The sequence below is a fragment of the Neltuma alba genome, unplaced genomic scaffold (assembly GCF_004799145.2).
Source record: "Neltuma alba isolate B1F8T4 unplaced genomic scaffold, ASM479914v2 tig00013730_pilon, whole genome shotgun sequence".
In the NCBI taxonomy this organism is placed as follows: domain Eukaryota; kingdom Viridiplantae; phylum Streptophyta; class Magnoliopsida; order Fabales; family Fabaceae; genus Neltuma; species Neltuma alba.
The window spans coordinates 205,025-221,593 of record NW_021637878.1 but is presented as its reverse complement, the minus strand read 5'-3'; the positions used below and the strand labels follow the sequence as shown (position 1 = coordinate 221,593).

Below are 16,569 nucleotides of genomic sequence, written 5' to 3'. Positions count from 1 at the left end.
TGCGAAAAGATTCCTGTGTTTCTCCATGGGGAGATATGAGTGAGAAGTGGGTAGTAGAGGAAGCCATAAGAGCAGGGACTACTCCATTGCTCTGCATCATTTTCTCATGACAAACATTATCTTACGCTGAGCGTGCAATACCTGCCTTAATTAATTCAAAGGTCTCATTTTGGTGATTAAGATAATTAGGCATTAATTAGTAGTAATAGATAGATGGTACTCCTCCGGTCCTTAATATAGGACCCAATTCTTGAGTTGGTTTTGATCCTAAATATAAGACCCATTTCTCATATTTATTAATTTTTTCTAAATTACCCCTATGGATCCTCTCTTAACCATAATCAAGTAGAAGAGGGAGGTGGGATATTAAGAAAGATGATTATGGTGTTTTAGGAAAAATGTGTCACTTTTCTTATAATTAACTAACTTACCTAATTTCCTTAATCTAATCAAATTAGTTAAATGGATTTTATATTAAGGACCGGAGGAGGAGTATTTGGACGGAACGGCATGCATTATAGATTTTCTGAGGTTCAATCAATCATCATCATCCCCTCCGCCCCCATGATTATAATTTCCTCCGCCGAACTCCACAAGAAAAATGTAATCTTTAAAGCACAAAAGAAAAACGGCACTATAGACCAGTTTCTGCCTTCTTCCCCTGGAAAATCCAGATCCCGGAGAGCTCGCCTCATGAATCGCCGAGTTTATCCACGTTCCTCTGCCCTTCATCTGCTTTTGGATCTTCAAACCTGGGGTTCGTTTGCGTCAAATAACAAATATTAACAATCAAAATTTATGTTTTAACGATTTTTTTTTTTTTGGGGGTCAAATTATGTTTTAACCAGTTTAACCCGAAGAGATGCATGTAAGTCTTGTTTCGGCTTTGCCACGAAAAAAAGAGGGTAGGCGTATTGGGTCTACAATAAAAGACGACTCGGAAATTTGGGATGAGAATTCATGACACGACACAGAGTTGAACGCGTCAAATTGTGAATTCTAAAGATGAGAAGCTGTGTTTAAAGTCTACGGATAAAGTCTTCCCGTCAATTCCACAGCCTTTAACAAGTTAAACGTGTCGTGCGTGTTGGTGTAAAGTTGAGAGTATTGCTTTAGGTCAAGCATCATAAAAAAAGTTGCCATAATATCATAATAATGAGCATTTCATGTGAGAGAACCATACATGATTGTGCTTGGAGGCAAGATAATCACAGTTCATTCTCTTTTTTTTTTTAATAGAGAATTCCAATAAAATTTCAAAGAAACAACATAGTTACTATAAAATCTTAATAAAACTAAGCAACTTGTAAGGATGAGTTTTAGAGTAGGAGATAACAATTCCTCACTTCTTATTGAAGCTTTTTATAGTTATTTCTTTTATATGAGACTCTATTGCAATTCTCGATTCTTTTTTTTTTAATACACTACTTGATCACACAAATATTAAGTTTGGGGTTTTATTTAAATATGACTCGTGGCGCTGCCTTAGAATTTTTTTCGTCAACTATGGGTCATTCTCAACTCATAAGAGCAAAATGAAGCAAGGCCCACCTGTGAAGCCCTGCTTTTGTTGGGCCTATGATCACATCAAATCGCAACCAATCTTTGTAATTCACTCAATTATCTTTTTAATTAGTTCAAGCTCGCTATTTTCATTCACGGCCCAAACAGAAAACCTCCTTGGATCAATTAGTTTCATCAGGGCCACGCATGCAAACCATATGTCCCCATATGGTGTGAGACCTGCTGGGCATTAGTAAATTGTGATATATCGTTTGATCAGCACAAATATGTGATTTATGTAGTTTAGATGATTCATAATAAACTGGGTTTTTTAATTAAAATAATTATAACGATAATTATGATTTAAGAGATTTTTAAAAGTTAAATATGTGGACATTTATGCGGATTACGTGTGAAGGCGGACAAATGTGGAGCCAGAGGAGTTAAGATGAATGGATTGAGTGGCGCAAATATCACTTTCGTTTGTGTGCCAACTAATTACCCTTTAAATGACTCCCTCCTAATTATTCGGCCATTCATTATTATTATTAATTTTAATTATATATTAATAATGGGCAACCCCTTGGCTTCCCTCAAAGGTCTATATTCCCTCCTCCTTTTAATTTCCATTGCATAACCAAGACAGGCAATCTATTTCTAACACTTAATTTTCAAGAAACAGGAAAAAGATTTCTCTGTGTGTATTTTTTTTTATAATAATTATAATTATAATCCCAATTCACTGTGCATGATTCATCTATTATCTCTGACTTCCGTGTGTGTTTCACATGAATGTCGCTTGTGCTTAATCCGTGAACCAACAAACAAGCCACTTTACTGCATCTTATGTTAATGTTTCAATTTATTTACCAAATACGGGTGAAGGTGTATGATTAACCCCTGTTTTTGTTAAAAAAAAAAATTATTATGCCTGTTGTGCTATTTATCATTTTCCATGCCCAAAAGACGAATGATATTTTAATTTGTTTTGTTGCCACTGCTATTGAAGTGGCGGAGAGAAATAAATTAACATAAAATCGATTTTATATCTTTTTCATAATTAATTAACCAAAATAACTGACTATTACTAAATTATATTATACAGAGCTATTTCTGTCCAGAATAAAATCTTGCAGAAAGAGAAACACACATGGAAAGAGGCCTCCACAGTTCACGTCCCTTTCTTTCTTACCGTCACAAGATCTTTGATCAAATTTTGCAGACTAATTAATATAAAGTTATTAAAAACTTTGGTGATAAGTTTCTTAAAATTCAGCAGTAATTATGGTAATTTTTCAAATTCCGTCAAGTCCAAGTCATGAGAGGGAATTCCTCCTAATGTTGTTAATTTAGGCCTAATTGGCCTGCCTGCCTAAGAGTATAAAGAGGGTGGTCAAGGGAATATAAACCAAAACTTGTCATTCCTATTGACCAAGAAAGTTGAACTTGTTAGAAGCTGTTGAACCAAAACCTTTCCTCTAAGACAAACCATCAGAACCAGTGGTCCTCCGCCAGGGTCGAACCTAACCCACACTTGTGATAGGTGAAGCCATGGATGTTTCAGAGGACTTCACCTTCCCCAGAATGAGCGACACTTGCCCTCTCACCATTGATTCACCTCCTCTCTGGAATATTCCATCTCCTGCTACTCATGAAGACGCCATAAAGGCAAACGAATCAGAAGCAAAAGTGATCGGTGATGAAGATCATGACAAAGATGAGGATACAATGGACTTATTGTGGGAGAACTTCAATGAGGATTTGTGTTCAACTTCTGCAGCCTCTGCTTCATCTTCTTCCACAGAGGTGATGTTTCTTTTTTTTTTTTCTTTCTGTTTAGCTTCATACCTAACCCATGGTGGTTTCTTAATCTGCAAAATTAGGATTAAATGATTAAGATTTTGTTGTGGGGTTGTTTAGAGTTCAGTTGGGTAATGATTGGTGTGTTGCAGAGCAGATGGTGGAAGTGAGATGTGGATCAGGAGCATTAACAATGGTGAAGAGCAATGGTTCAGTGATTGCATCAAACAGCTGTAAGCCTGGCACTTTGGTTCTTCTCAAGCTGTTGAAGAAACTCTTCTCTCTCACCACTCCTCATAGGAAACCCACCACCTCTGCAAGTAAAGTTTGCTGATCATTCTGTAATTCATTACTTTGCAATCATCCTACTGGTATCTGGCATCTAGCTAACAAGTAGTTTTGTTTTCTTCTTTTTATTTTTATTAATCCCCCATTTTGTCCCCGCCATTTCAATGTATATTTGATGAGAAATGAGAACCATACTTATGAATTTTACCGAAATCTCCATTCTTACCAGCTCTTTATGCACCCTCTGCCACTGTTGGCCAATATAATTGGTATGACAAAAACCCAATGGTAAGATTTAAGCAGAGAACAAAAACAGAGTAGTAGAATCACAATCATAATAAAGCTTCCCAACTCTTACATATCTCTGAAAAATAAACATAATCAGACCAATTTGGGAAGCATAACCTTCCACCTGCAATCTCACTTATTCTTGTTTTAATGATCTAGGATTGAAATTTTGGTATTTATTGTAAACTGGAAAGTACAAGCTTGCTCGAGAACAATGGTATAGTTGGGATTCATTTGTAAAACTCGATGACGCCATAAACGGAGAGGGCACGAGCAGCAACACGGAAGCTGGAGAATCCAGAGTTTTTGCAGAGCTTCTCGAATTGTTGCTCAGTTCTTTCTCTACCACCAGCTTGAATAAACATTGAGTTGTCTACAATAGACACATACTTAGAAGCAACACTTGACACTGGTTCCTCAGGCAATATCATGTCCAAAATGATCACCTTCCCATTTTCAGGAAGGGCTTTGTGACAGTTCTTCAACAGTGCCACACATTTTTCATCTGACCAATTGTGACACGTAGCCTGCACAAGTCAAAGAATCGTGTGATTTAACAGTCCAATAATATATATTCTCAGTAAATGTCAAACAATTGAGGATCATCCTACCTTGACCATAATAGCATCACCCTTGGGAACACTAACATACATGTCTCCTCCAACATGCTCGATTCCTTCACAGCATCAGACACATACAAACAATGCAGACCATCAGTACCTTTGAATTAAGTTAAAATTTAATGCTGATAGGGAATCATGTTGAATAGAAAGAACAAGTCAATATGTGAAGTAATAACGCCCTTGGTGATGTACCTGGGTGGGGCGGGGCATGTTGAATGACTTGGGGCAGATCAAAATTAATGCCCTTGATGTGAGGGTGCTTGGAGATTATCATTTGGAGGCTTTGACCAGTGCCTCCTCCAACATCAACCAAGGTTGAAACTCCTTCAAAGCCCTCATACACTTCCAAGTACTTCCTCATCTGAATTGCTGACAGGCCTGCCATTGCCTTGTTGAATGTGCGATTCAGCTCGGTCGCCTTCTCCATGTACTTCCACATTGTTATGCCATGTACTTTGTTGAACAGGTCCACTCCTCCATCCAGAATTGCTTCCTTTATGTTCAGCCTTCAGAGTGATGCATCCATATAGTTTTAGCCACGAAGTGAGTATATTTCAGAATTCAGATAGATCAATATTTGTACACTCTAGAATGACAAGTACGTCAAGTACTGTAAAAATCTGAGAAAGATGGAGAAATAAGACTGTTGGTGAAAATAGACGCTCGCACCCATTGGAACACTCTCTTCATATACCTTTTTTTTTTTTTTTTGGTATACACTCTCTTCATATACTTGATATGCATGGTACTCAGTTAAAAGATATGGGCATTGACCCTGTTTTCCTGGCCAAAAAAATATGGAGAAATAAGAGGGCTGGTGAAAATAGACACTCGCACCCATTGGATCTCCCTCGTCATATACTTGATAGGCATAGCACTCACTGGGTAAGTTAAAAGAGATGGGCATTGACCTGCTTTTCTGGAGAACAAATAATACTACTTCCTGTTCTTAATATAAGACTTTTTTTAACTTTTATTTTAATCCTAAATATAAGACTCTAATAAACTTTATCTCTTATATTTATATATATTTTTTCCAAAATAGTTCTTCTAATTATAGTAGTTCTAGCCAATAAACTTAATCAATAAGGATATTTTAGAAAAGACAATACCTATTTATTATAAATAATTAGCTTAACTTGTTTTCTTAATTTATTCAAATTAGTCAACTAATTTTTATATTTAGAAACGTAAATAGTAATATATTTGTTGGACGACATGGTTCTGTTATTTAGGAATGGCCCTTTTGAAAAGTTTGGCCGGGGAGCATATGGGCTGGGCTGAGGTCAGATGCCCTAATCTATAAATTAGATTAAGAAAAGGAGACTAGTTAATTCAAGTAGACTGGTCAGGCGGCATTAAAAGTAACTGTCAAACACACAACAGAGAGCATAAGAAGTGAAACATACCAAACTTTAGTAGTGGCTGGATGGCACTGGAGGTTGGAGAAAGAAGCGAGGCTCTCAGTTTTAGACTGGAGAAAATAAGTGCCAGCAAGAGACAGCCTATAAAGCCTCTCGACCTGGCCATGTTGGTTGGTGCGAGTGGTCCAATCCAGAACCTTGAAAGACGCCAGCACTCGCAGCATTCGATCGAGCCTGTCATGTAGCTCAGAGTGCTGAGTGGGAAGTTCAGAGGCAATCTCTGAAACTGACAAGTAACCCCCAGAAGCTCCTCCAGCTTTCTCTGACATCTTCTCAAACACGTTCAGCTCTATGGCGGCGTTAAGAATCCCAGGGAAAACCTGGAAGCTCGATAAGAGCATGGCATAGAGGCAGGCTTCATCGTCTTCTTCCTTGGTGGGAAGGCTGGGGTCCTCTGTGGAACTCATGCTTGATTGATCAGTGCCTGCTTTCCTTTTGTTGCAAGCACAGCAAATATGATATGGCTTGGTGAGGGAACACTTGGTGAATGGCCATATAAATAGTCAAATGGGAGTGCCATTTTTCAAATGATGAGCCAGTTATATTGCAGGCCAAATATTGTATTGTGTTTGAAATGGTCCTCACAAAGTTGTTATTTTTTTATTGTATTGGTCAGCACTCTCGATTGCGATATCGGGATTTTACTATTCTGATCGACCCAGTCTGAAAAGAATACTAATAATAAAGGAGGAGGTTAGGTGCGAGTGGTGCCATATCTACTTCCGTTGGCATTACCATGATCAGTCTTTGGCGCTGCTAATTTCCTTAATTATTTTATTCCCATACTCTCTCCCACTTGACATACTTGATTTCAGTGTGTGTGTGTCCAATGAGCACACAGCACGTTGCGCAGACGTGATTTTTTTTCCAAAAATTTTCTTATAATATTCCCTTTCTCTATCCTTTCGATTTGTAACATTTTTCAAAAAAGAAATCTAACTGAAAAAATTACCACAAGTTCGGAGTCCAACTTTGTGGTGAAATTTATCATTCAGGTTCTTGTAGATATAAAATTAAAAAAAAGTTGTGAGGAAAGAATTATATATAATACTAATTATATATATTACATGCACTTTCATTCTTTGTATTATACGGTTTTAGAATTCTATGAAAAAATTTACCCAAAAAAAAATCTGGAAACATAAACATGACAGATTAGTGACATAATAACGTGTTTAGTTATTAGCAGTGCCAATGTTTTACAGTCAATGGGCAAAGATATATACTCCTCTTGTTCTTAATATAGGACCCAATTATTGAGTTGGTTTTAGTCCTAAATATAAAACTCATTTCTTATATTTATTAGTTTTCTCTAAATTATCTCTTTGGATACTCCGTCAACTATAATCAAGTAGAAGAGGAAAATGAGGTATTAAGAAATATGATTATGGTATTTTAGAAAAAACGTGTCACGTTTCTTATAATTAACTAACTTACCTAACTTTATTAATCTAATCACATTAGTTAAATGGGTTTTATATTAAGGACAGGAGGAGTATATATATATTTGTTAATGTGTGAATGTTAATTAATCCCAATCATGACGCAAAAGACTCACTTGCGAAGCCTAGTCTTTGGCTATCTTAAAATAATAATATGATAACATAACATAATGGGGGCTGCTCAGGAAGATGCTCGGTCAGTATGATGGTTCGTCACGTCAAAGTGAAGTTTAGATAAAATATCATAGCTAGTGTAGTTTTTTTTTTTTTAAAGAATTATAATAAGATCCTAAACACAAAAATAATTATCAACAAATTTTAATAACAAATGAGTAATTGTCATTTATTATCCTATGTTATCGTTATAATTTTTTAATAATTAAGTTTCTTATTTAGAATTTTATAGCAATTCACCCGTCTTTCAATCCTTATCAATCCAAACAATTCATAGCATTAAATTAGTTTTATTTTAAGAGATGTTGAATTTATGTGCGTGGCTTATTTTGGGAGCATATGTGTGTGTGTGGATGTGTTCTGTAGGTTAGTCAATTTTGTGTGCAAAATTTGTCAAAGGTGGAATTTGAAACGGTGGACGGTGATATCGTCACATGTGACATCATGGTTTTTGATCAAATGTAAGAAAATGATCCACAGAGACCAATGACTGCTAACATTCGAGGGGGGGTTTCAGTCAACCTTGGATTCGCATTGAATTCGCAGATTGTTTTGGGTTATGGGTGGCGTGTGGGCCTCTTGGGCCCTCGCTCTTTGGACTTCATCTACTGGACTCATACATTTTGGATGGATTTGGGAGAACGACTCTTTCTTCAGGCATGTCATGTCCGTCAATCGTCATGATCAGATCACATTCCCATTTTCAGCAATGCCTTTGTTACAGTTTTCATATCTTACCAACCAACAGGGGTTGGTCTTGGCTCTACCAAAGGAGTTAATCGCTTACAATTACTATTTGATAGTGCCTCCAATAGAACAGTATGTGTGTTTATTTTGGGGGGGGGGAGTTTTCATCTCTTCATCCCAAGGAAGGAAGGGAGGAAGATTTGGTCACAGCTTATAGATTTTGAATTGGTGGCCGGTGGAACCATGAAAATATTAACCCCATGCCATAATTAATTAATTTCGTCAGCCATCTCATAATTAATCATTGGTCTTATAGTTTGTCTGATTCAACAATGAAACAGAGAGGATCCTCTGGCCGCGCTCCATTCTTTAATCCCATGTTCATAACTAAAAGCTCACATATCGAATTGCAAGTGGATTGCAATCATATACACACATTAAATTTTTCACAGGATTCATACACATTATCCCTCCAGTGACCAAGCTTCTTCTACTTAAACTTTAATTTGAAAAAGAATTGTATTTATTCATCTTGCCATTTATCAAGCACGTTAGGTTGAACAATATGGATGGAAACTTTTGCCAGTAATATTTTTCTTCACTTACTAGGTTCAAAACATAAAATTTCACTTGAGAGGAACAGGTGAATCAACTGTTAATGGTGATTAATTAGCTCCTTTATTAATGTACTAGACTGTTTTATTATTTAGCCCTTGAAACTTTTAATCGTACTCCCTGAAAAAAGCCTTCTCCCCATCTAAAATGCTGAATTAAAACAGTTCATTTTTCCAATTAAAAAGGTTTACATTATTCATCTATTTATAAATTACTCACAAGATCATGTCATCTTCATTCTGTAGTGGTCAGTCCATATATGGCTTGATGTTGTAAACGATGAAATGAGTCGATGACTATGAAAGCTTCTTAATATATTAACGTACAAGTACTTTTCTTTGAACAACTAATTAAAATGCAAAACCTCATATATATATATATATATATATTTAGATATGCAAGATTCATGCACTGAGCAACATTTAAAAATTACGTCTTATTATTCATAACTCATGAATATATTAATTGATAACAACAGTTCTAATAAGTTGTTTCTTGCGCACCTTACATCAGAACAATATTCAACACTATGAAGAAATGTATGCATCACACACGCACTCACGCCCATTCAGAAGTCATATAGCTCCCTTCATAAAACTTCGCTTTGTATTTGGTTTATTTGTAAAACTCGATGACTCCCAGGGCAGATGAGAAAACACGAGCGGCAACACGATAGCTGGAAAAGCCAGCAGCTTTGCCCAGTGCTTCCAATTCTTTCTCGGTTCTTTCCTTCCCACCAGCTTGCAGAAACATGACGTTGTCCAGAATCGCAACATATTTATCTCCGTCGGTTGCATTTGGTGCTTCCGGCATTATTAGGTCAATAATAATAAGCTTCCCACCTTTCTTGAGGGACTTGTGACAATTCTTCAGAACTTGTATGCATTTTTCATCTGCCCAGTTGTGAGTTGTAGCCTGCAAGAAAAAAAATAATATAAGCACGGCATTATCATTATCAAAACTTTGGATTTATCAGTATCAGTTATGAGTTGAACCTACTGACCTTGATCATTATCCCATCACCTTCCGGGACACCTTCGAACATACTTCCTCCAACATGTTTGACTCCTTTAATATATAATCCGAGGAAAATCATAAATGTTAGCTCAGAATTGAAGGAAATATTGTATTACCCGATGGGTTTTGGAAAGGATACGATTTAAACATCAACGATATTTACCTGGGTAGGATGGAGCATGCTGAACAACATGTGGCAAATCGAAGTTAATGCCCTGAATTGAAGGGTACTTCGAGACGATCATTTTGAGGCTTTGGCCGATGCCACCAGCAACATCAACCAGAGTTGATATTCCTTCGAATCCTTGGTATTTCTCAAGGATCTGCTTCATGTGCATGAATGAAAGATCGGCCATTGCCTTGTGAAAAAGAGTTTCGAAGGTCGCATCTTTTTTCATGTACTCAAACATCGACATCCCATGAACTTTCTTGAACAGGTCCTCTTCCTCGTCCAGTATCACTTGCTTGATGTTTTCCCTGCCATTATTGTTATATTCACAGCATATACCAGCAAAAATGTTAAAATAAGAATATATAGTTAAAGCCCCTATATACGGATCAACACATGAAGAACTTACCGAACTTTGATATAAGCTGGATGGTAGCTTAATAGTGAGACTGAGGCATAAGAGACTCCATCTTCATCGGGGACAAGGTATTTACCGGTAGGAGAAAGAGCATAAAGCCTCTCTGTGGTGCCATCATCAAGCTTCTTGGAAGAACAAGTCAAAACAGAATGACTTGCCAGCAAACACAGCAATCGGTCGAGTCGGCGAGCCGTGTCCGCATGTGGATTTGGAAGCTTTGAAGCAACTTCAGAGGGCGACATGCCCTTAGGGCTTCCCTCTCCAATGATCTTAAACAGGTTGAGCTCAATGGCAGCATTTAACACAGCGGGGTAAATCATGGCACTTGCCAGCATCATAGCATCAAGAGAAACATCATATTCATGATTATTCTCCATGGTGGGGCTCATACTTAGCTTAGCTTGCTGGCTTCTTCTCTAGCTATATATGGACGGTTATAAATATGAGAGCAGTTCTGTAGCCTAAAGCTTCACACAGCCTGATTTGGTCTTGCACTTGCGGGCGTTATTTATAGTGTAATGAGCCGTACATTCAAACCTTGCGAGATATGAGTACGTTTTTATATAAATCGTATTGGCTCGGATTAACCTTTTTTATTTCAATTGATGTTGGAGCATTAATTAATTACTACTTGCTATAGAAGTCACTTTCTAATTGACGCTTTATATATTTTATAGTGTAACTGGATCGTTCAAGGCGTTCAAAGTTCAAACCCTGTGAGATATATTTTTATATAGAAATTAAAAGTCGTACTGGCTCGGAATAAATTAACGCTTTTTATTTCAATAATCTTGGGGCATTAATCAATTACTACTTGCAATGGAGGTGATCACTTTCTGATCTAAGGCAAGCGAGCACATAAAAGGAGACTTTGTCCCCCCGCCCCCTCCCGGGGGGCAAAAAAAAAAAAAGGAGAATGTACAAATGTGGGTCATGAGAAATGTATAATTTTTGTACAAGGCGTGGAGCGAGAGTAATTGGTACATAAGAATATTAGTTGTCAAATAATAGTCGGATCATGATTATGAACGAGTCAAACATATTCCTCTGCCTGCGTTGACTGGGACTATTATTTCAAGTTTGGCTGGTTTATTTTTTGGTGCATAACAGGCGGGTGCGTAGCTATTCTAATTGACTGGGATTGTATAGATTACAGAACCGCAAAGGAAGCATTAAATACTGGGAAATATGAAGGAACAGTAATATAACATTTATGTACAGGCCACCAAAAAAAAAAACAGAATGCAATATTAATTGATATTATTTCTATAATTAAGCGCGGGTGCACCAGCCGGCCAGAAAAATTGTAATAACGCAGCGGTCAAGTCAAGCTCTTATATGAAATAATATTTCTGTTTGTTGTTTGGTTTTTATATATTTTCAATGCATTTTGATTGCTTCTTATTTTCTTTCAAATAGAGCCTGGATTAAATGGAGTACAGAGAGGGATTATAATATTGAACCTGGGACTCTTGACAGCTAATTTCCAATTTTGCCTTACCTTCGATGACATTGTTAAAGCGACGGATCGATGAAGAAAGGAAATGAATTTGGTTGAACAGGACCTACCTTGTTAGAATATGCATGGTGATGACAAGAAAACCGTCGTCTTTAGTGATCCTGTAAAATCTTGAGCGTTGGCTGGACTTGAGGGAGTAAAATGCACAACTCTTTTTTTTTTTTTTTTCCTTTTATTATTCAGTACTGATTAGATATTGATATGAGTGGAGTCTCTCACTTAATGTTATAACAAGAGTTTTTTCTTTCACCTCATGGACTAATATCTTAAAATGGTTTCTTCTTTTAAACTTAAGCTCATAATATTAATGATGTTTTCGTTGAGTATTTTATGGAATGTGGACTTTCAAATGAATTAGTCTTTTGACACTTCTACAATGAAGACTTTTTACTTTTGTTTTGCAGTGGACATGAAAAGAAGGGACATAAAAAGTACCCCTTTTTTACTTCTGTTTTGAACAGACGAGAAAAGTTGTAGTATTCACGTCTGGTTGATATAAACAGACATGAATTCACGTCTGTTTTGTTTAAAACAGACATGAAGTCTCTTCTGTTTTTGAAAACAGACATAAATGAGGGAGGTAAATAACACATTTTGTTGTAGTGTGGGATGAATTTTTCATTTGGAGTTTTGGACTTTTGTTCACAATAACGTATATTAGCGTAATGATGCTTCGTATGAACAAGAGCATACCATCAGCGTTGAACACTACTTTGATTATTTTGTTGTTGTTGACATTTTCCTACAGACAAAATCGCTTTAACTTAGAAGGAAGAACAGAATATCGCTTAATCACATAAAGCAAAAATACTACTACCTTTGGATCTAATTATAAGACTTTATTTTTATAGTCTACAAACGATATCTTATAATTAGGACCGAAGGTAGTATTTCTTTATAATTGCTCTTCAAGGTTAAAGTCTGACAATTTTATTTCTCAAATGTCCAAAGTCAAAACTTGTTCATCAACTATCTCCAGGATCCACCTGACTTTTGCTTAGGATTTTTGCACAGGGATCTGACCCCTGTTTAGTTTTTCTTTTTCCTCTCTCACAGCTTGCCTTCCTAGTCATCAAAGGGGGAAAAAAAGAAGAAGTCAGAACTTGTTGTTAAGTTGCGGAGGAAGTTTCCAAATGTAATATAAAAATATTGAGCAACGAGTTTTTATTTTCTTCTGTTTCAGGGTAAGAAAAAGCTTTTCTGTCCGTTGATATTAGCACGCTATACAATAGGGCCTGTTTGGAATCATGATCATAAGTACTTATGAATATATTTTATTTAAATCGAGACAAAACTTTTCTTACATTTTATTTTTTATTCTACAAATCACGATAAAAAAGTTACTTATAAGTCATTTCAATCAACCCTTTCCATCCATACATGTTTTTGCAAGAAGAATGTGAGTATTGCACCATAAAATTGATGTATGTTCGTCTTCTGGTTTGAACGATTGATCAAGATAATATATCGGTAGCTCGATTATCAATCTTGATGATGTCTTTCGATCAATCTATGGTAATAATTTTTTGGCGTAAAATTAACTATATATTATCTTTGGTTCTTAATATAAGAGTTAATTACCTATTTTGAGTAGATTAAAAAAGTTTTGGCTATTTGTAACAAATATGTATTATATATCTTCCCTAAAATATCATTGCTAATCATGTAATTATTATGTGATGAAACTTTTAACATGCGTAATCATTGCAAGAACTATTTTAGAAAAAGTGAATAAATATGAGATATAAAGTAGATTGAAATTTTATAATTAAGACCAAATTAAATATCAATCTAGATCTTATATTAAGAATAAGATAGAACTTTATCCATCAATTATAATTGGTATTATTCTATTAGCCAAGATAATGTTTGTTTCATTTATAGTGAAATAAATAGACGTTATATTAATAAATATTTTGTTAAATGAAAACTCGAATTAAAAATATTTATCTATAAGAAACTAAATTCAAAGGCTGAATTCAGGGAGAGGCGATGACATCGAAACGAAATGTATGTTATCCGTACGGGATCAAATTAAAGAATAATTTTATAAACAAATAAATTGAGAATCGGCACCTCATCGATCTCTCGGTAGTTATCTGACATGACAAAGAAGATTGATTTTTCTATACAGGTCAAATATGCATTTACTTGTCGCTTTATATACATAATAGACAAAAGAATATTTTGGCCCAATAATTTTAAGCCGCCGTGTGATTTGAAGGGAGGCGAGTTCAGCAGGATTTAAAAAACAAAAAAAAGAACAAGAAAAAGGAGGAGGGAGACGACTATAATTCTTTAAAAAAGAAGAAGAAGAATAAGATAAATTTATGCATTTATCTCGGAGAATAATTTATCTCGGAAATATATTGTGGATAAAGAAAATAAAATCTACTAATTTTTTAAAGGCACCTGAACCTAGTTGGACTTGAAGGGGTAAGATGATCTATAAAAAAAGGTTGAGGGTTCAAATCCTCCTAATATATAAAGTAAATTTACTAATTACTAATTTTCACCTAAGAAAACAAATAATAATACTATCTTCAGTCTGTAATATAAGAGCTAGTTTGACATTCAATTTAATTCTAAATATAAGACATTAGTTCACTTTATCTCTCATATTTATCTATTTTTTTAAGATAATAATTATAGTAATTGCACACAGTAAAGGTTTTATGAAATGACAATTTTAGTTAATACACATGATTGACAATAATATTTTAAAAAATAACGTTTAACTAATTTTTTAATTTACTTAAATTAGTTAACTAGCTCTTGTATTAAAGATCGAAGGTAATATGATATAAAAGGTTTCTCATGCTAAATTTTTATTTTATTCTTTTCTTGCGGTTTTTATTTAAGTGCTCTCTATCATTTCAGCAAGAACAAGGACTCACGTATTCTAATTACTAATTAGCTCTTTGTTGGTTAAAAAAAAAAAAAGCTCTTTAATTAAATTATTTTATGAACTCAATAATTTGAAATGGCACGCATCGCTGTCTCGTTAACATGGGGCATGGAAGCCACCCCAACGGGGCAGTTCAGCAAGCATCTTTTTTCCTCCGGGAAATTAACAAGTTGCATACTAATTAATAGGATAGTGATAATATATTTGTGCGAGGCTTGTAACTCTCTTAAAATTTTTTAAATATGAGATTATGAATTTAAACTCTTGATAAAAAGTATAATAATGAGCGTGAGTTATGCCAAAAATAATAATAATAAATTTGCACAACCTGTAAGTGTACTTTGAGGATTATTTTTTTCGTTTGGCCAGCATCAGCGTTGAGACTGTTGAAAATGTATGTTAGGGAGAATAATGTCACTCCAATTAGAATTAGAATACTAGTAATTTGCGTAACTAGTGGGTATGTTTAAATATTAACAGCTAATGTTACTTCAATCACATATTCAAAGTCAACTTTATAGTGCAAGGTTAAAAAAAAAACATTTATCATCATCTTTGTATCAGTTTTTCACTTTTTCTTATCACACGCTGCGCTCCCTTTCCTCTTTATTACTACAAAAAATTATTTGGCAACTTATATGTGTATGTGTTTAAAATTTTAAAAATAATATTGTCAATTAAATTAATTAACAAGAGAGGGCTGTTTAACTAGTTATGACTTATAGATTGCATAATTAGGAAAAAAAAATCAAAGCAAATAACATTTACTAGCAAAAGAAACTAGTTATTTTAGGCTTAAACAGTATATTATTTATGATATATGAAAAAATATCGTCACAATAAGAATAAAAGATAATACTCTCTCCTGTTTTAAATATATAAGTTAATTGAGAGGTTTGTTTTAATAATATTAAATGCAAAATCTCAATGCACTTTGTATTCTTTTGGCCAAAAAAAAAAAACTTTGTACTATGAATTTGTAAATATCGATTGCCTATATTAAATGAGGGTTCTCTCAATGAGAATAACAGTTAAAATGGGCATTTTAGTAAAACAAGCCGACAATTATTATAAAATAAATAAATAATTTAAGTAATTTATCTAATGTCTTCATACATACTACCTCCGGTCTTTAATATAACATCCTATTTGACTTTTATTTTGGTCCTAAATATAAGACCCCAATCCACTTTGTCTCTCATATTTATACATTTTTTTTTCCAAAATAACTCTTCTAACAATGATACTTCTAGTCAATACACTTATTAGTAAGGATATTTTAGGAAAAACAACACTTATTTAGGACAAATAACTAACTCAACTTACTTCCTTAATCTTCTCAAATTAGTCAACTGGCTCTTATAATTAGGACCGGAGGTAGTATTAGTTATCCCGTATTCGCATTTAGAGTCTAGGGGTTTGTGTGTGTATGAAGTTAGAAAAATAAGCAATTACTGGTAAAAATATGATTTGCTATAATCTTGGGAACGGCTCATAACAATGAGTTGACATGGTAATGGCATCATGGGACATGTATATTTTGCTCCTATTGTTTTATTTCCTTTTCTACATTTAATTTGTCATTTTATTTTATTTATAAATATAAAGTATCCAAATATCCTTTATCTATCACAATGGTTATTTTTTTATTCTCATACTAATTGGACAAATTATCTTTAGATGAGTTACATTAG

The 16,569-nt window shown here is 34.7% G+C and overlaps 3 protein-coding genes across 4 annotated transcripts; 1 reads left to right on the top strand and 2 right to left on the bottom strand.

The window, feature by feature from the left end:
* Nucleotides 1-2,874: 2,874 nt before the first annotated feature.
* Nucleotides 2,875-3,804, top strand: LOC114738967 (uncharacterized). 2 transcript variants are annotated; one of them, XM_028927031.1, is made up of 2 exons: nucleotides 2,875-3,309; nucleotides 3,461-3,804. In XM_028927031.1, exons 1-2 carry the CDS (start codon nucleotides 3,055-3,057, stop codon nucleotides 3,635-3,637), a joined length of 432 nt encoding a protein of 143 aa, XP_028782864.1. In that variant the 5' UTR covers nucleotides 2,875-3,054; the 3' UTR covers nucleotides 3,638-3,804. The 2 variants fall into 2 exon arrangements, with proteins under 2 accessions (XP_028782864.1, XP_028782865.1); XM_028927032.1 differs by having other exon boundaries at nucleotides 3,456-3,804.
* A 122-nt stretch (nucleotides 3,805-3,926) lies between these two features.
* Nucleotides 3,927-6,407, bottom strand: LOC114738964 (isoliquiritigenin 2'-O-methyltransferase). The gene is made up of 4 exons (XM_028927028.1): nucleotides 5,912-6,407; nucleotides 4,695-5,008; nucleotides 4,491-4,555; nucleotides 3,927-4,406 (listed from the first exon to the last, which is right to left on the bottom strand). The coding sequence occupies exons 1-4, from the start codon at nucleotides 6,331-6,333 to the stop codon at nucleotides 4,110-4,112; spliced, it is 1,098 nt and encodes a 365-aa protein (XP_028782861.1). The 5' UTR covers nucleotides 6,334-6,407; the 3' UTR covers nucleotides 3,927-4,109.
* Nucleotides 6,408-9,265: 2,858 nt separating this feature from the next.
* On the bottom strand, nucleotides 9,266-10,896 carry LOC114738966 (isoliquiritigenin 2'-O-methyltransferase-like). Its single transcript, XM_028927030.1, has 4 exons — nucleotides 10,440-10,896; nucleotides 10,025-10,338; nucleotides 9,848-9,912; nucleotides 9,266-9,759 (listed from the first exon to the last, which is right to left on the bottom strand). The coding sequence occupies exons 1-4, from the start codon at nucleotides 10,835-10,837 to the stop codon at nucleotides 9,460-9,462; spliced, it is 1,077 nt and encodes a 358-aa protein (XP_028782863.1). The 5' UTR covers nucleotides 10,838-10,896; the 3' UTR covers nucleotides 9,266-9,459.
* Between the last annotated feature and the right edge of the window lie 5,673 nt (nucleotides 10,897-16,569).

Bases quoted from the DNA above. Each gene is read 5' to 3' on its own strand.
- LOC114738966 (XM_028927030.1), bottom strand. From the start codon at position 10,837: ATGAGCCCCACCATGGAGAATAATCATGAATATGATGTTTCTCTTGAT. The intron at 10,339-10,439 runs GTAAGTTCTTCA...CAATAATGGCAG, and splicing joins CCAGCTTATATCAAAGTTCG to GGAAAACATCAAGCAAGTGA. The intron at 9,913-10,024 runs GTAAATATCGTT...TATATATTAAAG, and splicing joins GCATGCTCCATCCTACCCAG to GAGTCAAACATGTTGGAGGA.
- LOC114738964 (XM_028927028.1), bottom strand. From the start codon at position 6,333: ATGAGTTCCACAGAGGACCCCAGCCTTCCCACCAAGGAAGAAGACGAT. The intron at 5,009-5,911 runs GTATGTTTCACT...ATCACTCTGAAG, and splicing joins CCAGCCACTACTAAAGTTTG to GCTGAACATAAAGGAAGCAA. The intron at 4,407-4,490 runs GTAGGATGATCC...TGACTTGTGCAG, and splicing joins GTGATGCTATTATGGTCAAG to GCTACGTGTCACAATTGGTC.
- LOC114738967 (XM_028927031.1), top strand. From the start codon at position 3,055: ATGGATGTTTCAGAGGACTTCACCTTCCCCAGAATGAGCGACACTTGC. The intron at 3,310-3,460 runs GTGATGTTTCTT...GTTGCAGAGCAG, and splicing joins CTTCATCTTCTTCCACAGAG to ATGGTGGAAGTGAGATGTGG.